The sequence below is a fragment of the Cricetulus griseus genome, chromosome 6 (assembly GCF_003668045.3).
Source record: "Cricetulus griseus strain 17A/GY chromosome 6, alternate assembly CriGri-PICRH-1.0, whole genome shotgun sequence".
Classification (NCBI taxonomy): Eukaryota; Metazoa; Chordata; class Mammalia; order Rodentia; family Cricetidae; genus Cricetulus; species Cricetulus griseus.
This window is the reverse complement of record NC_048599.1, coordinates 94,545-117,657: the sequence shown is the minus strand read 5'-3', so window position 1 is coordinate 117,657 and position 23,113 is coordinate 94,545. Positions and strand designations below refer to the sequence as shown.

Below are 23,113 nucleotides of genomic sequence, written 5' to 3'. Positions count from 1 at the left end.
GTGGCATCCTTAGGGCCTGCATCTTGTCCATGTCTGCTTTGAGCCTTTATGTGTTTCCTAATTATTTATGAAGAAAATCATGGGTCTGTTATGGGTGTGTATGTCCAGAGGCTTGAGAATTACTTCACTGATGTGGTCTGCCCTACGGTGTTCACTTCCAGCATTGCCTCTAAGGAGGGTCCAACAGAACAGGTTGGTACCATGCAGGAAGCTTCTAGGTTTCCTGAATAGGGACCATCTTACTAGAAATGGTATTGTCTATGACATTAGCCACACATTTTGAGGGCAATTATACTGACAAAAGTAATTCCTGGAAATATTCTAGAGTAATCATCCCTGCCATTTCTTGCCACTTACCTCACTTCTTTGTGGTTAGCCTTGGAAATGCATGCGAGATGGAAAAGTACCCAGTTCACTGGAGTGATCCAGACATCTCCCAGTTGACCTTGTCAACTCCAAAGATGGCAGGGACAAGTTTCCAGTTTGTTAGGATTACAATTGTTAGAGTTAGTGCCCCTTGGGATGAGTCTTTTCTGGACTCCAGCAGACTCTGCTGGCCATGCTCATGTCTCCAAGCACACTCACTTGCTTAGAAGCTGTGATGACATTGCTGGGGAGGGGCTCCAAATAAGTTTTCCACTTGTCTAGATATTTCTGGAAATACCAGTGGTTTCTTGGTTACTCACAATATCACTTCTGAGAATGATTTTAAAGCTGCAGCATAATTGGTAGAAAAGATAGCATTATACCTTCAATTATGGTATCCTACTTATGGCCTTGTTGCTTTATTAAGGTAGCAATAAATATTGGGGACATAAAGTCACCAAAAGTATAGCAACATCTTCTGGTATGATGGAACAAAATTTTCCATGTATATGGTATCCCAAATGTGTATCTTATTTACAGAATTATTTAGCCTCTAAGTATTTGTTGGTGGACAAGATTTTTGCTTGTTTGAAATTACCAAGTCTGTTGGGAATATTTCTAGAATTTTATTATTTCTGCCTAAATTTTCATCAGATCAGAAATGTGATGCCTTTTCAGTACTGGAGACAAGAGCAGTAGGAGGAGTGTGTGATAATGTTGGAGAGCTATGTCCTGACTCCTAGCTCTCTCCCTACTTGTCTGCTGTCTTCATCTATGTTAATATGGGATGTTCCCTTTTAACATTCAACCTTTACCAAAGTCACCTCCTCCAGGTGTGTCCCATCTCCCAGTGACTTTATGAGAGTACTTTATCTTCTTCTGTAGGCTTCGATTATTCTCACGATGCTGAGGCTGCACACATGGCTGCCACTGCCATCTTGAACCTCTCCACTCGATGCTGGGAGATGCCAGAGAACCTCAGCACAAAGCCACAGGACCTCCCCAGCAAGGTGAGCATACCCTCCTGAAGCCCTTTGGGGAGAGAATAGGTGGAGTTTATACTAAGAAATTTGCAGTAAGGAAATGGCTGGTGCCAAAAGCAGCTGAGAACTAGTTGATGTTTATTTTTAAATACTTATGTTTTATTTATGTGCATATGTGTGTGCCTGCATGAATCTATGTGCATCATGTGTGTGCAGGTGCTCAGAGCCAGAGGGCATCAGACACCCTGGAAATGGACTTATAAGCTATTGTGAGCTGCTTGATGTAGGTGCTGAGAATTGAACTAAACATGTCCTTCTCTAGTCCTTACCTGTTCTCTCTCAACTTGTGGTGGTCTCAAGGGGTTGGCTTCCTAATCTGCAGAGGAGAGAGGGGCTGTATGTCTTCTTCACAAGAGGTGAGGATGTGGTTCTTTCCTCTCAGCAGATCACTGTTTTCTTCTAAGACAGTCAGTGTTCTGATCAGAAGACACTCTCACGAAGGGGCTCAGTTAGCCAACCCATATTCTTAACCTTCATATTTGCAGGCTGTGGACATTGAGGTAGATGAAAATGGAACTCTGGACTTGAGCATGCATAAACACCGCAAGCGAGAAAACACTTTCCCCAGCAGTAGCAGCTGCAGTAGCAGCCCTGGTGTCAAGTCTCCTGATGTCTCTCAGCGCCAGAACACTACCAGTGCCCCCAGCAGCTCCATGACCTCACCCCAGTCAAGCCAGGCCTCCCGCCAGGATGAGTGGGACCGTCCCCTAGACTACACCAAACCTAGTCGCCTTCGAGAGGAAGAGACTGAGGAGGTGGGTGCCAGGATCCTGTGTGTAGCCTGAGTGTGTAGGCTCAAAGCTGCTTTTAGGGCTGCGATGAACACTGCTTTCTTCTTCATATCTTTTCCTTGTGAGGTTTATATAGAACCTCTGAGGTCTGTCTCTTTCCACACAATATTCATCTTCAGGGCATCTGAAATTCAGGTCACAGTCTCCAGCAAAGGTTTCGCCTGCACTGTTATGTTCAGTCTTGCTCCATAAAAAGGGCGGGTCTTCTCACCTCTGCAGAATTTACTGACTAGCAGCAACGTAGACTTTCTAAAGAGGAGAGGGATGTTTCATATTTCCTGGGGATGATTTGGGAAAAGCTTTTTTCCCTTGGTTTTGTTAGCCTTCAACAAAAGTTTAACTCTTATCTACCCAGGTTGCTCTGCTCCCCTTCCCCAACATATTCTATAAAACACAGTTGCTGTTCAGACAATTGTTTGATGCCTGGTTCCTTGGACCAGGGAAATGAGAAACCCTGGACACAGGGGTGTTGGACATGGGAATCCTTGTGGTGGGCAATGACCTGAGTCCCCAAGAACATGACTGACTGGGGAGAGAGGTAGTAACTTGATGTCAAAGTCTGAGCTGAAGCACTCCCTTTCCTATTGTTTTACACCTGAATATAAAGGTGTAAAACAAGAATGCTTCCTAAGAAACAGAGTCTGGACAGTCAGTGTGAGACCAGCAACTTCCACCTTCTGGAGGAAATATCTGGAGGGAGCAGGGCCATTTACCTCTATGAGGCTGGTGAGGTAGCACCTCCCCCCAACTCAGTCTACTCCCCTGTAAGTTAGTCCCCATTTTAAACCCCTTTCCATTCTTGGGTGAGACTCAAGATTGCTCCATTTTAGAGGGATAGGTTGGGATCCTAGTCTAGGAAACATAGTACAGTTAACAGCCCTTGGGTCTCATTAGTGGAATCCTGGGGTGAACACTTATGGTAGGGAAGTGTACATAGAGCCACGTCTATCTGACTCTGTGGAAATGGAATCATTCTTGCACTAGACAGCAGCCCTAATGGAAGCTGGGTGTACCCTCTATATAGTATCTTCACTGTTTTCTCTCTTTCTTGGGCCTAGAACCTTGCAAGATTCATGCTTTACTCCTAGGGTTAAGTCGTTCCCTGGTCTGCTAACCATGATTTCTCAACTTCTTTCTTAGGCTGTGGATTGGTGTATAACGTGAGTTTTCTTGGCCCGGCAGGTCCTGCTGCCCTTCTCTGCCCCAAAGAAGCACACAGACGCTATATTAATTATAAAGCTGTTGGCCGTGACTATGGTTTCTTATTGGCTAGCTCTGTCTTAATTATTAAGCCATCTCTATTAATTTAAGTATTTCCATGTGGTCTTATCTTACTGAAGGAAGAGTCCAGACCTGTTAATCCTCTCACATCCTACATGGTGACTGCCTCTCTCTAAGTTTCCCAGAATCCTCCACATCTTCTAGACCTGCCTATCATGCTGCCCTATTGGCCACAGTGTTTTATTCATCAACCAGTAAGACAAACATATACACAGAAGAACATTCCCCATCATTGGTGGATGTCTTGGTACCCTTCCCTGCCTTTTCCTTTGCCCTAGTTCAGCTGTAGTCTTTTTAATTCCATTCTCTCAGCAGATCCTCTTGCAATATCATCTCCCCAGGAATGAACTGGAATTTGTAGTGGGATCTCTCTCAGAGGTCCTGAGGTCCTTCTGCTGAGGCCTGCCCTATGCTCCACCTCCAGCCTTTGCCAATTGTCCACAAACCCTTCTTCTCCCAACCTTTCCTAGTCATAATTCATCTCCCCATTCAAAACTCTTAGGTCAGTCTTCCCCATTCTTCTCCCTCTGCCTTGGATCCCTTATTCAGACCCTCCCATCAGTCCTGCCCAATTGCTCACCAATTTTGAGTGCAACTGTCTTGATATCATGGGTACTCTGAGCCCTTTTTGTTCAGAGCCTCTACTTCCTGGCTACACTGACCCTGAAGACTTGTCTTAAGTATGTCCTTCTGAGCACCTTTGTCCAGTTGCTCAGGCAAACAAATCACTATCCTTGTCTAGTGACAAGAATCATAATAGCTACTGCAGGTTGGCTCCCCAGAGCTGTTCTGTGGCTGTAGTTCACAGGTTTCTCCTTTTTGAGGTTTACATCTTTTTGATTCAATGTCTGAATAGCCTGTTGAAACCTATAGCAAGTAGATACATCTCTGGAATGTGAAATCTGGTATACTTGTCTTGCTAGAAGAAGTTATTCTAAGGCTGTAAGATCCCTGACTTTCAATGGAAGAGCTGTTGTTGTTTCTCACTCCCTGTGCATACCCATGAGGCTTTGGTGGTAAGACAATGCATCCAGACCCACAGCTCAGTTAGTGGTGTTTGTCAAGTGTCTGATTTGGTCAAGGCATCGTTTTTGTGGGCCCTGGGTCTCAAGCTTATTATGATTATCATTAAGCTACTAGTATGCTATCTAACTCAGCATTGAGATACCTTAGCAACCTTATTGAGTGCCTGCTGACAGTTGAGCCTTAAAGAGTACTGCGTCCAGGTATTCACTTTATGGTAATTTGGTGGAGGCTGGCCAAAGACAAGCATCCTGGCCTTCATAGTGTGGTCTTCTGTCTTGAGGTAGCTAAGTCTTCCTCCCTATTTCATAAGGTAAAACATCTTATGGATACTACTGAAGGGTCCCTCTTTGTTGCCCACTAGGTTGGACATCTGGCTTCCTTGCCAGTTATTAAAATATTCCTTGCTGGTTTGTTTTTGTTTGTTTTTGTTTTTGTTTTGTTTTTTCAGTCAGAGCCAGCAGCACATTCTTTTGCTTCTTCTGAAGCAGATGATCAGGAGGTGTCAGAAGAGAACTTTGAGGAGCGGAAGTACCCAGGGGAAGTCACCCTGACCAACTTTAAGCTGAAGTTTCTCTCCAAGGACATAAAGAAGGAGCTTCTCACGTAAGTGCTGCTTTAGCAGGCTGGTCTCCCATGAATCCTGTGAAAGCAGGCCTGGTCCCAGAACTCAGCAACCACCTAGATCCAGGTAGCTCACAGTGGTGAGTTTTCTGTCAGCTCTGCACTGAGCTGGGTATAAACATGATCCTCTGAAAGCAATTAATAACCAGGAAGCTCCTCTGGTCCAGCCCATAATCCAGAACAGAACAGGACAAGATGAGGATTGTAGTCATGAGCAGAGAGGGTCATAGACATTAGCTCTCAGCTTTGGCAGCTGCTGGACCCCAAGCTGGAGCAAGCAAAGCTTTTCATCAACTTCTAATGTCACATGTCCTTAAAAGACTGTGAAGGGTTATGCCTAGCACCTTTTCCACTGGTGATCTCACCTTCACCTGTGCTCATAGCTAGTTTTATGGAGGATATAGGGGTCCTCTTTTCCTTATACTGCACCCCACTAGTTTCTTCCTACCTTGGTACCCAGATTTCCCAGGGTGGCTAGATCTATGTTCTCATTCTCAGAGAAAATTGTGCTGCTTTAGGAGCTGGAGAAGGGAGGAATGCCCAATCCACATGTTCATAAGCATACATGTGTACACATAGCATGCACATGCACACACAGCACTCATGCTTCAGAGGCATCCTTACCTCAAGTTCACTTTCCTTCTTGAGTTAAGCTGTATAGGAGAAATTTCCAGTCCCAGAAGTGAGGGCTGTGATCTGAGGATGTCCACCTGCCCTTAGTTGACTTGTTCTGGGGGAAGGTCTACAGGTGTGCATGGTCCTCTGTTCTGATGCTCTTTTTCCTTTGTCCAGCTGTCCCACTCCTGGCTGTGATGGCAGTGGTCATATCACCGGGAACTATGCCTCCCATCGCAGGTTCGTGCCCTGCTCCTCTGGTCTGGCTCCAGTGCTTTGTGTGTGTTTTGGGGGGTCTTTCTCCTCATCTCCTCTGCTCCCCTCTATGGCTCACCCCATATCCCATCTCTTCTCTTTCAGCCTCTCTGGTTGCCCTCTTGCTGACAAGAGCCTCAGAAACCTCATGGCTGCCCACTCTGCTGACCTCAAGTATGTTTGCGCTCACTGACTGCCTGTCTCTTGGGCAGCTCCCTGGCTTTGCTCTCTCCTTTATGAGGCTCCTACCAAGTCAGCCTTCTCTAAGGTACCATCCCAGGCTGGCTCTGCTTTCCTGGGATGGGGAAGAGGAGCAGGGCTGACTCTGCTTGGCTGGGCTGTTGTCCTTGCACCTGTGACTCCTGCTTTGACCAATCTGACCTCTAAGCACTGTACATCTCACTTGTTGCATCAGAGCTCCCGTACTGCTTCAGGTCTTTCCCAAGAACTCTGACAGGGCTGCCGGGCCTGCTTTTCCTACTGCCATTCTAAATACTGAGTAAAGCTGGAACTTGGCTGTGGCTTAGTGACTACAGGCTACGGAGCTCTTGTCAAATGAACTATCACTAACAGTGCCAGAGAATGCTCCTTGCTTTCCTTCTCCCTATGCCTTAGCTGCTCTGTTTCTCCCTGGTGTTCTCCCAGTCCTACTCAATGCTCTTGCTTCTCTTTGCTGGCTCTCTCCATGCTTCTGTGCCTCTCTGTCTTAACACATAGACAGAGCAGGCTCTGCGGGCACCCAAAACTGTCAGTTTGCCTGACAGTCCTCAGAAGGGAACAGCAAGTGCACCCAGAGGTTTCCAGGCATCTATTCTCTTGGAGCTAGAGCTGGGGCCTTCATTGTTTCTGGCTTTCATTTTTCTCTGTTGACCTGTGACATTATAGCCTTCATGACACTGAGCTGTGGTTACTTTGTTCATGGGACCAGAGCCAAGTAGAGACCTAGGAAGAGGGAGATACTCTCCTGTTGTTCTGTTCCTCATAGCAGGACCAGGGCCTTCCCTCTCATAGTCTTCTGTGATAGGGGCTCTGAATCTAGGCCAAGACTCACTGAATCTGTTTGGGGAACAAACAGGTGATGGATACTGGTACCTTTTGGACAAGGAGCTAGAATGCTGACAGAAGGGACTTGAGCTGATTTATGCTAGAACAGAAGTCCAGGGGTTTCAAGTTCCACTCTAACCAGCTCCATTCCTTCTGGTAGGGAATATCAGGTTCACACCTTATAGGTTCACATAATTTCTCATTCACTCACTAATACTGTAGTCTAATCCTGAAACTCAAAGTTGGAGAACAGTCCTATAGGCTCAGTGAATACCTCCTCACACTTTTTATTATCTTTTTTTGTATTCTGGCTTACCCTCACACCTATTTTTATATCCAGTTCTGCTTCCTTTTCCAACTATGATTAGGGTTCATGGATTTCCAACACAGGGCCTAGAGGACTCTCTATTTTAGGATATAACCATACATTCTGTGCCCCTAAAACAGATATCAAGAGCCAACAAGAGGAAACTTGGCTGATCCAGCCAGGAAATAGCCCCTGGGAAGGTTTGCACTTTAAGCCTATGAAAAACTTTAACACAAAACTTGTGTGTGCACAGCAGAGGAAAGTCTACTTTCATGGGTGGGTGTCTCTGGTATCCCCATTGCCTCCAAAGCTTTTCTAGTCCCAGAGCTCTTTCTGGGTCCATTGCCTCATTGTTCAAGACTCCAGTATGGTCTTAGGAGAAGGTGACCATGACCTCTTCCACACATTTATTGATACCCTAGTGCTCCTGGGGTCCTTATTCTGTCTGTGTAGGCATCAGACTGGCCAAAGCAGTGCAAATGGAGTTCTTTTTGCAGCCTCCCTATAAATGGAAAAATGCAGAAATGCTCAGGCATGTTCTCTGTTTTTAAGTAAGTTCCAGGGTCATTTACTCTCCTTCCTTGTGTGACCAGAGTCTGCCTTGGGCTGCTCAGTTCACCAGGGTGGGAGTATACATACTACTCTGCATTGTGGAGGCATTTCAGGCTATAAAGAGGGTGGGCAGCTTCTCTGCAGCACAGGAATGAGACACAGTGGGAGATATGAGATGCCACCAAGGCAGAATCATCACTTAGGTAGAGATTCTTCCTTCTTTTCAGGTAACCCACTTAGAAGCAGATGGCAGACAGGATGAAGGCAGCTCTAGTTCTTGTGGCAGCCCCCATAGGGAGTATCTAGAAGATACCTAGTCCTCTTACTCTGTGGACACTGTCCTCTTTGAGCATAACTTACAGGAAAATATCAAATAACACATTAGCAAGGAATACAGAACATTCTCCTGTGTGCTAGGCACCTGCTTGTTCTCTGGGAGCCACAGACCTTCCCAAGACTCATTAGTGCTGTTGAGTATATCTGCATCTCATCCACTCATAGCTCAGAGGCCTGGGTTGTTATATGGCCACTGAGTGACCACCTCTCTTTGCTCTGAACCTCTGCTGGATGCTTCCTTGATATGAAGACAAGGAGCAGGATCCCTGGGCCTCAGAGTGAGCTTCTTCCCAATGAAAGGAGAAAGGAACTATTTTCGGTTCCCTGTACTTGCACCTCTTGTCAGGAGGGCCATCATGGTGGTAATGTAGCATCTATACCACTCCATGTCCTCATGAAAACTAGAGAAAGATTTGGTGGGTCAGCTGCCTGAGAACCAAAGAAGTATCCAGTATGTGACACAGTGAGGGGACCCGAGGAGTCTGGGAAGACACACAGAGAAAGATCTGAGGAACCAGAAAGAAAGTCACAAGAGGTGATGCCAGCTGTGCCATCCTCTGAGATGCCAGACTCCTGGCTTCTGTCTTTCATATAGGAAATCCTATGTCCCAAAGGTCAGATACTGTTTGTGTACAGAAAGTCAGAAACTTCCCCCAGGTAAAGGTGCCATGGAGCAGCACTTTGGATAACCAACACCAAATATTTACTGTTTCCCATAGGATGTCACTGTAATTAGGGGCAAGATGTAAAGCAGCAGATTAATGAGATGGGTCTACCTCCAAGTCAACCTCATTCAATCAACACCTGCTGTGGTTTTTCATTTAGGAGAAAACAACTCAAGAGAAGTCCATGTTCATAACATTAAAGTATAATTTCTACCACTTTATGGAATATGTTCATGAAACTTTTTCATGTATTTGCTTGAATTTTGTATTCTGTGTTTCCTATTTTACCCTTGCTGGGGTCCATCAACCTATAAAAGACACTAGCTTAGCTCTACATTCACCAAACAGGGATCAGGTCTTCAGTGGCCATACAGCAGGTATTCATGGGTACCTCTGTGAGTTCTTATGATTAGACCTGAAGCTTAGATGTGTTCTGGATAACCAGATGAGATTGGAACCCAATAAAAGGCTAAGCTGGGAGCCCATGATCTCCTGTGAATGCAATGAACACAGCAAACTGTACCCAATGCCCTATCTTGATGTTTGGTGTAAAGCTAGTCTCATTCAGCTACTCTTTTTTTGGCTTTCTGGGTTCCCCTGGGAGTGGCTGGGCTTAGTACTGAGCCATGATATGACCTTATTGATATTGAATACCTGTTGCTGGCAATGGCAGGCTGAGTAAGGTATGTGACACTCCTTTGCAAAGAGATGCATAATGGGGGGTGGTTGTTTGAAGGATCTAGAGCTTAGAATGATGATGGATTCATTTGAGAGCTGAGTCCAAAAGGGCAAATATCTTTATGGGCTCTGGTCTCATCTTATATTTCTCTGCAGGTGCCCCACACCTGGCTGTGATGGCTCTGGCCACATAACAGGGAACTATGCTTCACACCGGAGGTGAGTGGGACCAAGGGTAGTGATGAAAGTTCTGACTTACACAAAGTTCTAATGTTCTGAATAAGATATTAAAGTTGCCAAAAACTAGAGTCTATTTGTATCTCTTTTGAATTGTTGGTGCTTCCAGAATTTCTCTGGTAACGCTATGCAGTAAAACCAAAAGACAAAGTATCAGATTAGAGGCTCCTAGAGATGTTTCCCACTTCTGATTGTTCTGTTGCGCTGTTTGAAGGTTGTGTATGAGCCAACTCTGTTCCACAAGAAAGCTTAACTGATGAGTCAGCTGACTGATTGATCCTTTCTTCCCTCCTTCCCACCCCCACAGGGGGCCACAGAACTTGAGGGAGTAGCATGAGGCAGACAGTGAGGGAGCTGCTGTTCTGGGACTGAGGTGGCATGTTTTCCTCTTTCAAAACCAGTTTGTCAGGCTGCCCACGTGCCAAGAAGAGTGGACTCAAGGTGGCGCCTACCAAGGATGACAAGGAGGACCCCGAGTTGATGAAGTATGTTGGGTTATGCTGGCTCCTTCATTGTTTTGAAAAATTGGGTTTTTTTTTGTATGCTATAACTAAACAATAAAAAATAAAAAATAATGCCTTTTGAATAGAAATCTGGGATGCCAGAATTTGGGAGGTTAGGATCATTGAGTTTAAGCCTGCCTGAGCTACTTAATGAGAACCTGTATCAAAACCAAAACAAAATTAAACAACAACTTATTCTAGACTTTTCTTCACATCTGGCCATTAAATTAATTGATGATAATAATTAATTTTTACAGAAGAACTGGAACCTGACACATTGTTTCCTGGAAATTGAACCCAGACCATGTTCTCTGGGTTCAGGTCAGAGGAAGTATTATGGCAGGGCTATGGGAAGTTAAGAGCCCTACTGCCCTGGAGTGGTTCTGGAATCCCCACAGGCTTTGAAGTCTGTATCGTGTCTGGCAAGAAGGTTCAGTTGTGAAGTTTTAGAAGGCAGTTCATTAGGAAGATGTTGATCTTTGAATATCATGGGTCTGGCCACCAGCACATCTGTCTAGAGCAGTGGTTCTCACCCTTCCTAATGCTTTGACCCTTTAATACAGTTCCTCATGTTGTGGTGACCCCCAACTACAAAATTATTTTGTTACTACTTCATAGCTGTAATTTTGCTGTTATGAATTATAACATAAATACCTGTGTTTTCTGATAGTCCCAGGCAAGTCTTGTGGGTTATTCAACCCACAGGTTGAGAAATCTTTGTCTAGAGCTAGTTAAGAGAGCTGAAACTGGGAATTGGACCCAGTGTAGGGACTAAAGAGGATATCTTTGGTCTTTATTTTCTTTTCTTTACAAGGAACTCCTTTCTTACCACCTTGGTCTAAATGTCTTTTACAAATCTTTTTGTAGAGTCATTGTTGTTGTTGTTGCACCATTCTATAAATCTCCTGAAGTTACTGAGAGCCAACGAGTAACATTTGTAACTATCCTTTCTCTCCTATTAATTTCTTACATTCATTTCATATATATTTCTTGTATCCTATGTAAATGCTCATCAGCCAAGGAGGAGTTCAATAATCAAATAGATAGGATGACTTTTTCTGTGGACAATCAGACTCTTTTCCCAGCCATTCATGTCATTGTCCAATGGGCCCATAAACAAAGTGGCCATTGTGGCAGAGATGGGGGTTATGTATGGGCTTAACAACATGGACTTCCATTCACCACAGTGTAGGGGACAGTAAGCCACGCCTGTTAGAGGCTTTATGTCTGGTATCCACTTATAAGTGAGTACATACTATGTTTGTCTTTCTGGGTCTGGATTACCTCACTCAGGATGGTTTTTTCTAGTTCTGCCCATTTGCCTGCAAATTTTAAGATGTGATTGTTTCTTCCCACTGAGTAGTACTCCATTGTGTAGATATACTACATTTTCTTTATCCATTCTTCAGTTGAGGGGCACCTAGGTTGTTTTCAAGATCTGAATAATTTTGCTATGAACATAGTTGAGCAAATGTCTTTGTGGTGTGAATATGCCTCCTTTGGGTATATGCCCAAAAGTGGTATTGCAGGGTCTTGAGATATCTTCTTTGAACATCTGGTAGAATTCTGTGCTGAAACCATCTGGGCCTGAGCTTCTTTTGGTTGGGAGAACTATTGATAATTGTTCTATTTCCTTAGAGATTATAGGTGTATTTAAGTTGTTTATCTGTTCTTGATTAATTTTGGTTTGTGGTACTTATCTAGAAAATTGTCCATCTCCTTAAAGTTTTCCAATTTTGTGGAGTACAGGTTTTTGAAGTATGACCTGATGATTCTCTGGATTTCCTCAGTGTCTGTTGTTAGGTCCTCCCTTTCTTTTCTGGTTTTGTTAATTTGGATATTCTCTCTTTGTCTTTTGGTTAGTTTGGATAAAGGTTTGTCTATTTCATTGAATTTCTCAAAGAAACAACTCTTTGTCTCACTGATTCTTTGTTTTGCTTCCTTTGTTTCTATTTCATTGATTTCAGCCCTCAATTTGACTATTTCTTGCCATCTCCTCCTTCTGGGTGAGTTTACTTCTTTTTGTTCTAGCACTTTCAGTCATTCTGTTAATCCACTAGTGTGGGATTTTTCCAGCTTCTTTATGTAGGCATTTAGTGCTATGAGCTTTCCTCTTAGCACTGCTTTCATTGTGTCCTATATGTTTGGGTATGTTGTGCAGTCATTTTCATTAAATTTTAGGAAGTCTTTAATTTCTTTATTTCTTCCTTGACCCAATGGTGGTTCAGTTGATCATTGTTCAATTTCCATGTGTTTGTGGGCTTTCTGAAATTAATGTTGCTGTTGAATTCTAACTTTAAGCTGTGGTGATCCAATAGGATACAAGGTATTATTCCAATTTTTTTTGTATCTGTTGAAGTTTGCTTTGCTATCGAGTATGTGATCTATTTTTGAGAAGGTTCCATGAGGTGCTGAAAAGAAAGTATATTCTTTTGTGTTTAGGTGGAATGTTCTATAGATGTTTGTTAAGTCCATTTGAGTTACAACATCAGTTAGTTCCCTTATTTCTCTGTTAAGCTTCTGTCTGGCAGACCTGCCCAGTGGTGAGAATGGGATGTTGAAGTTTCCCACTATTAGTGTGTGGGGCTTGATTTGTGATTTAAGCTTTAGTAATGTTTCTTTTACAAATGCAGGAGCCCTTGTGTTTGGGGCATAGATGTTCAGAATTGAGATTTCCTCTTGGTGGATTTTTCCTGTGATGAATATGAAATGCCCTTCTGTACCTTTTTTGATTGACTTTTGTTTGAAGTCTGTTTTGTAAGATATTAGGATATCGTGTTTCTTAGGTCCATTTGATTGGGAAAAAATTTTCCGAGACCCTTTACTCTGAGGTAATGTCTGTCTGTGAGGTTGAGGTGTGTTTCTTGTATGCAGCAGAAGGATGGATTCTGTTTTCATATCCAGTCTAATAGCCTGTGTCTTTTTATAGGTGAATTGAGACCATTTATATTAATGGATATTAATAACCAGTGATTACTAGTTCCTGTTATTTTTATTTTTGTTGTGTTGGTGATGGCATTGTGTGTTCAATTCCCTTCTTTGGGATTTACTGCTGTAAGATCATCTATTGCTTGTGTTCTTTTGGATGTAGCTGACTTCCTTGGGTTGGCGTTTTCCTTCTAGTACTTTCTGTAGGGCTGAGTTTGTGGATAGGTATTGTTTAAATTTGGTTTTATCATGGGATATCTTGTTTTCTTCATCTATGGCTATTGAAAGCTTTTCTGGGTAAAATAATCTGGGCTAGCATTTGTGGCCCCTTGGTATCTGCATAACATCTGTCTAGGACCTTCTGGCTTTCATTGTTTCTGTTGAGAAGTCAGGTGTAATTCTGATAGGTCTGCGTTTATATATTACCTGGCCTTTCTCCTTTGCAGCTCTTAATATTCTTTCTTTTTTTTTTTTAAAGATTTCATTTATTTATTATGTTTACAACATTCTGCTTTCATGTATATCTGCACATCAGAAAAGGGCATCAGATCTCATAACAGATGGTTGTGAGCCATCCTGTGGTTACTGGGAATTGAACTCAGGACCTCTGGAAGAGCAGCCAGTGCTCTTAACCTCTAAGCCATCTCTCCAGCCCCCAATATTCTTTATTTATTCTGTGTGTTTATTGTTTTAATTATTATGTTGCTAGGGAACTTTTTTTGTCCAATCTATTTGGTGTTCTGCAAGCTTCTTGTACTTTCATAGGCATGTCCTTCTTTAGTTTGGGAAAGTTTTCTACTATGATTTTGTTAATATATTTTCTGTGCCTATGAGTTGGACTTCTTCTCCTTCTTCTATCCCTATTATTCTTAGGTTTGGTTTTTTCATGGTGTCTCAGATATCCTGCATGTTTTGTGTTAAGGATTTGTTGGATTTAAAATTTTCTTGGACCAGTGAATCTATTTCCTCTATCATTATCTTCAACACCTGAAATTCTCTCTTCCATCTCTTGTATTCTATTGTTTATGCTTGCATTTGTGGTTCCTGATTGTTTATCCAGATTTTTTGGATCCAATTTTCCTGATTGATTATCCATTCCCTCAGATTGTGTTTTGTTTATTGACTTTATTTCAGATTTCAAGTCTTGAATCATTCCCTTCACTTGTTTGATTGCTTTTTCTTGGTTTCCTTTAAGGGATTTGTTGATTTCTTCTAATTTTTTGGTTATCTTTTCCTCCATTTCTTTAAGGGAATTTTCTTTTCCTCTTTAAATGCCTCAATCATCCTCATAAAGTTATTTTTTAGGTTGTTTTCTTCTGCTTTATCTGTGTTGGAATGCTCAGGTCTTGCTGTTGTAGCACCACTCTAGTGGTGCTCTATTGCTCTTTATATTGTTGAGTGTGTTCTTTACCTTGTTGTCTACACATACCTTTCTCTAATCAGTATAGGTGGAGCTTTGCTTCAGGGGGTCTCTCTTTCTCTAATTGGTATAGTTGGGGGCTGTGACTCCATGACAATTCAAACAAACAAACCATGCACAAACAAAGCAAAGCAAAGCCTCTGGTGAACACTCCCCTGGTGGAAGTGGGCCCTAGGCTCAGGTGGTCGCTCCTTGAGGTGCAAGTAGAGCTATAGCTGCAGCAGATGCTCTTCCCTTTGGAGGTGGGGCCACGGCTTCAGTAATTGTTCTTCTAGGTGTAGGTGGGGCTGAGGGCTCAGTGGTTGATGTAGCAGTGGGGTATCTCCAACAGAGAAATGGCAGTGGATGCTGGCTGGGACACAGATGCTCTTTCCCAGAGGAATGTCTTGAGGTAGTTTCTGAAAGCTACTGCTAGAAACCACTGCTGTTGTCTCATCTGGTGGTTGCTCGCTGATCCTGGGTCTGAGGCTCGGGCCTCCCTTTGACACTGCTTCCAGGTTGATCTTGATCAGTATCTTCAGCACAGATTGGAAAAGGTTATCAGATGACAGGTTCCTCCTTGTTCCCTCTCATTCCTCTCTGTATGCTAACTTCCTTGTGCAGTCTGGAAACCCACAAACTCTTTTAACTTTGAGATGAACAGTTCAATTACAATCTAGAATTTTTCTTGAAATATTTGGTTGTAAAGTTTACCACCGTGGTTACCACCTTGTCTACTTCAGTTCTTGAGGTAGTGAGCACTGAATTCCCATTCTTAATGTTTCATATAAGCACTGGTTGAGACTAAGTCATGTCAACACTTTGAGGTCATAGAAGTCAACAGAGGTTCCATGTGGAGGTCAGGTGTTGGTGTTTCCCTTGCTCTATTTACCAGGCCTGGAGATCCATGTTGCCCCAGCAACCCTGCATCTGACAGCTATTCCTCTGTTCTATGCTATATTGGACTCATGTGTCATGTCACTGAACACATGGCTTCTGTGCCCTGCCATGCATTCTGGGAAAGATAAGCTCACTAGAGGAGCATGGAAGCTTGTCAGTTCATGCCCTATTCATGTCTCAATATGATGTAAAAACTGATGATTTTGAAGATTTGAAACCATGGTTAAGAGAAAGGAATCACTCCTGAATACTGCTTACAAATGAGATTCCAGTAAAAAGCAGCAACTTCTCCTTGCAAGGAGGTTAGGAGTTTTTCAAGTGGTTAGAAAATTTCACCTGTCTGGAGTGGCTGAAGAGCCTACTTCAACTGGCCCGTTGAGCTTGTTATATTGAGGACTCAGTAGGGGTCCTATCCCAATCCTAAGGTTAGCTATCTTTGCATACAGATTTAAGGAGCTAGACATTGAACATGAGCTATCTAGAGCCCCTGTGTGTGTGTGTGTGTGTGTGTGTGTGTGGTTCTTGGTGTGTCCTTGTTATGGGCTGCAGGCTGAAATCAACTTGTGCTGATCTTGTGTACATTCTATGTTATCTGAGGTCTATGCGGGCTGGAGAAGCAAGAAGGAAAGGAGGGGCAAGAGAGAGTGCCCTAGCAAAGATGGATAGGAAACTATCTCCAAAAGTTTCCTGGAGATGAGGTGTGGTGTCACTTTGCTGCTGTCGACCTGCTACTTTCTGGCTGGGCATTGTGTCCTATGCTCCAGGAGTAGGATACAGCAGGAGACTATGTGGCAGTAGGAGACTCTGGCCTCCGTCTTCCTGAAGATGTTCTGCCTTGACTTCTTTGTATCCAAAGAAAATTCCTTTAAGTACATCAGCAGTATCTTTGGGTCCTATGTATTTGCCAGGTGCTTAGCATACAGTCAACATGTGACTAATGATGATTTGATAGAGTTTCAATTGTTGAAGTTTTTAGATTGAAGATTTTGTTCTGGGACATGTGTGGGTTCCTGGAGGCCCTGTTCCCCAGATCGCACTGGTCCAAGCTAATCCTTCATATACCATTCCTGGGGACATTTGTCATCCACATCTATTTTATTGTCATATGACTTCTGTCTCTTTTCAAATGCCTGGAACAAAGGAAGCACTGTTCCTGGCCAGTCTCAAGCAGGGTGATTATGGGAAGTCAAAGCCAAGAATTTCCTGTCTGATCACTGTGTTCTCCAAATACCCATGGGTACCATGTTATGATAAATCTCAGCTCTGAAGCTGTAGGTTAATAGGACCTATTCATCTGCCTGGCCTAGGGTGTCCTCATCACCCTCCTGATCTGCAGGTCCTGCTATGCAATGGCCAAGGGGAAAGAGGGAGATGGATAGCAACCCCATCTGGAAAGCCAACTATGGGATTTGGTTTCTTGTCTCACTCGAAAGTACAAAGTGCATAATGCTGGATCTCTAGAGCCTGGCTTTGCAGGGTTCCCAGATCTTTCTACCTAGGGCCCCTGTGATCACCTCAGTCTTTCTGTGTCTAGGTGCCCAGTTCCAGGCTGTGTGGGGCTTGGCCACATCAGCGGCAAATATGCCTCTCACAGGAGTGCTTCTGGCTGCCCATTGGCTGCTCGGAGGCAGAAAGAGGGTGCTCTCAATGGTTCATCTTTCTCCTGGAAATCGCTGAAGAATGAGGGCCCTACTTGCCCAACCCCAGGCTGCGACGGCTCTGGCCATGCCAATGGCAGTTTCCTCACCCACCGGAGGTACCTGTCAGCAATCAGGGACATTTTGACTGGGACATAACCCTTGGGGGTGGGAGCAAATCAGTACTCAGTGGGATCAGCAGTTCTGCAAGGGAAAGCAAGACCCAAGTAGGCAGTTGAATGAGAGAAATCATGGAGGCTGTTGGTACCAGATGGTGTTTGTTTTGCTTTCAGAATGTGTTTGTTCTCATAAGTGTCCCTCTGTGCACCAATGTTTATTTTCCCTATCAGCAGTGCTATGCTAAACATGGAGACCATGAATGAATAGACTACTGTCTCTGCCCATATTTGACTTCCTGTACTTTGTGTCCTGCCTCTTACACTGGGGCATATTTTTTGTTTGTTTTTTGTTTTTTTAAATTTTGGGCAAAGGCACTTGCTTGCTTTGCAAGGGACCTGGTAACTATCCCTCTTCTTGCCTAGACAGTGCTCAGTCTATCACCTGCCCACAATATCTACGACAGGGCTGAATTGGCCTTGTTTCACCAGACCCCCTTCTACTCTGTTCTAAAAAGCCCCTAATCCGTATCTAATAACCTTCATCTGGAATGAAAGCCAATGCCTAATCTCTTTTTTATTCCTCTCTCCCTTATTTCTTCTTCCATCAACAAAGTTAGTTAATGCATCCATAAAAAAAAACATTTACAGAGAGTTCACCTAACATCAAGGAGTAGAGACAGAGAAGAAAACAACAACAACAAAAAACAACCATCCTTTGCCCTTTTGTGTGTGTGTGTGTGTTGGGTCAGGTGGGTGAGGACAGATAGTATAAACAAACGAGAGTTATTGAATCTGGTGAATGGTGATCAGGAATCAGATGAAAACAGCAGAGTAGTGGGCAAAAAAAAAGTACTCTGGTGAAAAAGCCAGATGCTTACTCTCCCTGAGATGTGTGTAGGACAAGCCTTAACATACCTGGAACTGAGGAGGGCCTGGTAAACCTACTTGATAAGGTGACAAAGGAAAGGAGGTAGAAGTTTGTAAGCAAGTATCCACTCAATTGCCTCTGACAGTGACGGACCTAGTTGGGAGTACAGAAAAAATGGGGTCTCATTTGGGCAGCTGTGGAAGTCAGAGGATATAGAGCATAAGGGAAATGCCTAGAAGGCCAGAGACGAGGCTGTAGGAGCCTGGGCCATGTGGGCAGGGTAGTTGAACTCTATGCTTCCAAAGTACATTCCACTTAGTGTCCACTTTGATTTATGATTTATGATTTATGATGTGGATGAAATTATTACACAAACATGAAGTCATGTGTGATAATTCACATGCTTTTATATGTTTTTTTCTGCTTGAGTAGCTATATTCAAGAAATCACCTGTGAATACTGATACATACATATCCTGAAGGATTTCTGGGCTGGGGCAGGGTTGGTTCTGAGGACCCCTCTCAGGTTCAGTGCTACAGAGTGCTAGAAGGTGGGGGCATGCTGGCCTCAACCCTTGTCCAGAGAGAAATAACACCTGGAGGCAGCAATGCCCTAGTTTCTTTAGGCCCCGTGGACAGCCGTGACTGTGCCAAACAGGAAGGGCTCTGAGAGGGCACCTTCCTGGGCCCCTTTCCTGGAGTACAGCCTTGCTCACCAGGCAGGGCAGGCAGCTGATGTGAAGCAGTGCCACCACAGAGAGGCATGCAGGCTCATCTGGGTGAGGTGTGGTACTGATGTAGGATCCTGGACCTGCCAATGCACTATGTCCCTGAACTAGTCAGTGATGTATAACTTCTGCTTCTAGTTTGTCTGGCTGTCCCAGAGCAACCTTTGCTGGAAAGAAAGGAAAACTCTCAGGTGATGAGATTCTCAGTCCAAAGTTCAAGACAAGTGATGGTGAGAATGCCCTTTTGGAATGTCCCTTCTGATCATTTTCTCTGTACTGTAGGAAGGATATGGGGATGCTGAGCTTCCCTGAGAATGATCCATGGTAGAGATAGTTCCTGCCCTGAGCCAACTGGCCTGTTAAACTTAGCCCTGAAGTTTTCAATGCCTGGGTCAAGGACCTCAGGGTTCACTTGATGGCCATGTTCATTCTGACCTTTGGTTTGGTGACTATATGGGTCAGAGTCTGATAGGAGGGCACCAAAAATCATGTCCATGAGTTTGTGGACAGTGTGGCCCCTCTCACTTAGGCAAGGAGATTCTCTTTGATGCATTTCCCTTTGTTCATAGCAGTTAATGTCTGTGAAGAGACCTGTGCATCCTGCAAAGGTCAAGGCATGAGGAAAATAACACTGTTTTCAGTTTCCAAGATTTCCCAATATCCATGCTCAAGAGAGGAGCTCAGGGCTTGGCAAGAGGCTGCACAAAGACTTCACTTTCTGTCTCCAAAGCAGTTGGACAGAGCCGTAGCTTTCCTTCCTTCCTTCCTTCCTTCCTTCCTTCCTTCCTTCCTTCCTTCCTTCCTTCCTTCCTTCCTTCCTTCTTTCTTTCTTTCTTTCTTTCTTTCTTTCTTTCTTTCTTTCTTTCTTGGCAGTGCTGGAGAATGATGAGGAGATCAAGCAGCTGAATCAGGAGATACGAGACCTGAATGAGTCCAATTCAGAGATGGAGGCTGCCATGGTACAGCTGCAGTCTCAGGTAGGTGGCACTACTCCACTTGGCTTTTCCATGTCATCCAGAACCAATCTGTAGATTGCTGCTTCCATCAATATCACTGGTGATGAAATGGTGGAAACACAGCACACAGTGCGCTGGTTAGCTGCCCACTCACTGCACTGCCTGTGAGTGGCTAGTGTTAGTGATCCTCTGGATCACTCCATTGGCAAGAACAATCTGTTAGTATTCTGGCTTTGCTAGTACTGGTTGTCCAATTCATGATTCCAATGTTATTAGCATTGCCAGCTCATCTGTTCTGTTCCTGCCAGTGGCAGGGCTTGCCCATCCCCACCTAAAGAACTTCTCAATAGAATGTGGGTTAGATTAGAACCTTTCCGCTCCCTTGTTCAAGACTTGTTCTTGGAGGAAAGCTTTAGTGTTGAGTGCTGGTGAGCATGGCTGTTGCTTGGCTGTTGCTGTTGTCCTATCTTCTAGCTGCTCAGTGGGTCTAGAGCAGAGCTAGTGTTATGTGGATGTTCCCTAATGTGTGGAGAAACAAAGAACAGGAAATGTACACAGAACCCATCAAGGGCAGAGAGGACAAATAGGAAAACAGCAGGTCCTTTTCTGGAGGCAGCAGTCACAACATGTTCCATTCCTCATGTCTTGATCTAGTTTCTCTGTGGGCTAATGCCATATCAAGAGCCTGTGTATATGAAGCATCAATCATGGAGTTAGAAAGAGCTTGTACTTTATGTCCTGTACCTGTTGATGTGTTATCCCCAGGATCACTGGAAGTGACAACAGGAGGGAAAGAGACTTTTATCTGGGACCATCACCATTCTCTAGCTATGTCTCTGGATATGATACAGTATAGTATAGGTCATCTCTCAGAGTCCCCAGAGCCTTCATTCTATGATAGCAAATCTTATTTCTCTATTTGTTAAAACTCATAATTTTTAGACTTAGTTTTGTTAAAGATTTCATTTTTGTTTTAATTACATACATTTGTATGTATATGGATTTGTGCACATTTGTGCATTGCTCAGAAGAGAGCTTTGAATCTCCAGGAGCTGAAGTTAAAGAGATTATGAACTGCCTGATGTAGGTGCTGGGAACTGAACCTAGATCCTCTCCAAGAGCAGTACATACTCTTAACTTTTGAGTCATCTCTCTAGCTCTTTAGATTTATTTATTTATTTACTTATTCATTATTTATTTATTTGTGTGTGTGTGTGTGTGTGTGTGTGTGTGTGTGTGTGTGTGTGTCTATGGAGGCCAGAGATGTCAGATATCCCTGAAGCTAGTTACAGGCAGTATTGAGTCACCTGTTATAGGTGCTAGGCTCCAAATTTAGGTCCTCTGAAGCCATCTTTCTAGCCTCAAAACTCATTTTTAAAGAGCCTGGTGTGGTGGTACTCAGCTACTCAGGAGGCTGAGGCAGGAGGACTGTGTGAGCTCATAGGTTTAAGAGCATCCTGGACAATACAGAGAGATAGCACCATCATTACACCATAAAACAAAACCTATCTTTAAAATACTGATTACTTCTTTTTACTCCCATTCCTTTGGAAGTCCTAGCCATCTATTTGGCTGAAGGAAAAGGAATGCAGGTCTCTAGAACTACTTTAGTTATCACGGGTAGAGCAGAGCACTCAGCCTCATCTGCAGCTTCTAAAGGGAGCTCACTGTCCTTGTCTCAGGTCACACATTGTCTTCCCATAAGTTCAGTCTTTTACTTCTTGAAGATGTACAATTAAGTCCAGGGCTATCTTTTAACACTAGGAACCTCAGAAACAGCATAATTCTATGTAAGTTCATTGCCAGGGTATGGGAGATGAAGACATTTGTTTGTATTTAGCCTGGAGACAATGTGCCTGGAGCCGAGGCAGTTAGCTCACTGGTATTTGTGGGAGGAAAATATTCAGAGGTGGGGCAACCTAATACCCACAAGTTGAATGCAATTATTCTTATCCTACAGAAAGTAACAGAAAGCCTGGAAATGTAAGAGCACAGCTGGAATGGGCTGAGATTGAGCTCAGGGTGCCTTGGAGTCTGTGCTTTCACACCACCACTAGGGTGGACAAGGCAGAGAAAGCCACATGTACTTCATACTTGGTACTTGGTATACCAGTTCCTACCTCCTTTGGACAGAGGCTACTTCCAAAGGACCTTTGCTCTCTCCATTCAAGGACCAGGGCTCTATCATCTCTTCCCCTGGATGGGGTACCCCACAGGGAGCAGGACCAAGCCTCTTTCCCACTAAAGAGCTTTGTCTTTTGCTAGAATACTGTGAGGCATGGCCAGTGCTTTCACAGCAAGCCAGGGCCAAGGGAAGGTAGCATTTTCTATGTCTCTGCAACAGATCTCTTCCATGGAGAAGAACCTGAAGAACATTGAGGAGGAGAATAAGCTCATTGAGGAGCAGAATGAGGCCCTGTTTCTGGAACTGTCTGGGCTGAGCCAGGCCCTCATCCAAAGTCTTGCCAATATCCGCCTTCCACACATGGTAGGCAGCAAATCACCTGTGGGTATTACAGATGAGCTGGAAGATACCCTAGGGACAGTTCAAGGGTAGAAGAGTGGGTATACTTTACTACTATGGTTATGAGTCCTGAGGGAAAGATCCTGGGGGAAGGGTCCCAACTCCTTGCAGTGTTCTAAGTGCTATGATAGGCTAGTTAGTTGTTGGTTATGGATCTAGTCCTGAGTAGCTCATGAATTGGGGTAAAATTGGGTTCTAATGATGGTGAGTTTTGTTGCTATGATTTTTAGTTTTAACAGGGGTAGATTAGACCTGGGGTTGAGGCTTTCCAACTAGTTTCTACTATGTGGGGTCCACTGTAGTAGAGCCTGCTAACCTGGTTTTATTCTCTAGGAGCCAATATGTGAACAGAATTTTGATGCCTACGTGAACACCCTCACTGACATGTACTCCAATCAGGACTGCTACCAGAACCCAGAGAACAAAGGCCTTCTGGAAACTATCAAGCAAGCTGTGAGGGGCATTCAGGTTTAGGCTGCACTGCGCAGAGGAGTTCCTGGAGTCCCTGCTCTGCTCCTCACAGTGGGGACTTCTGACTTATAGCTACTTCTAATTGGCAGCCTGGGTGGAGCCTTGGGCAGTTTACCCAAAGGGGAGCCTGGAAATCAGTGTCTCCTATGATGTCCCCATTAGACCCAGGCATGAAGACCTCTCTATGTGAGTGCCTGGGGACAATGAAGTATTACAAAGTGATTTATTTTTGCTTTTTGAAAGAAATCTGAAGAGCAGCTCAAA

At 43.9% G+C, this 23,113-nt stretch overlaps 1 protein-coding gene across 3 annotated transcripts in view; it reads left to right on the top strand.

Annotated features, from left to right (window-relative positions):
* Positions 1-22,852, top strand: part of Myt1 (myelin transcription factor 1) — a 38,051-nt gene extending 15,199 nt beyond the window's left edge. For all 3 annotated transcript variants that reach the window (XM_035446707.1, XM_035446706.1, XM_035446705.1), the window contains 12 exons: positions 1,252-1,376; positions 1,895-2,164; positions 4,956-5,110; positions 5,921-5,983; positions 6,104-6,172; positions 9,737-9,799; positions 10,219-10,302; positions 17,082-17,303; positions 19,037-19,128; positions 19,772-19,875; positions 22,199-22,342; positions 22,712-22,852. In XM_035446707.1, the coding sequence (XP_035302598.1) occupies positions 1,252-1,376; positions 1,895-2,164; positions 4,956-5,110; positions 5,921-5,983; positions 6,104-6,172; positions 9,737-9,799; positions 10,219-10,302; positions 17,082-17,303; positions 19,037-19,128; positions 19,772-19,875; positions 22,199-22,342; positions 22,712-22,852 (1,532 nt within the window). The remainder of the gene's footprint in view (positions 1-1,251; positions 1,377-1,894; positions 2,165-4,955; positions 5,111-5,920; positions 5,984-6,103; positions 6,173-9,736; positions 9,800-10,218; positions 10,303-17,081; positions 17,304-19,036; positions 19,129-19,771; positions 19,876-22,198; positions 22,343-22,711) is intronic.
* The last annotated feature ends 261 nt before the right edge of the window (positions 22,853-23,113 follow it).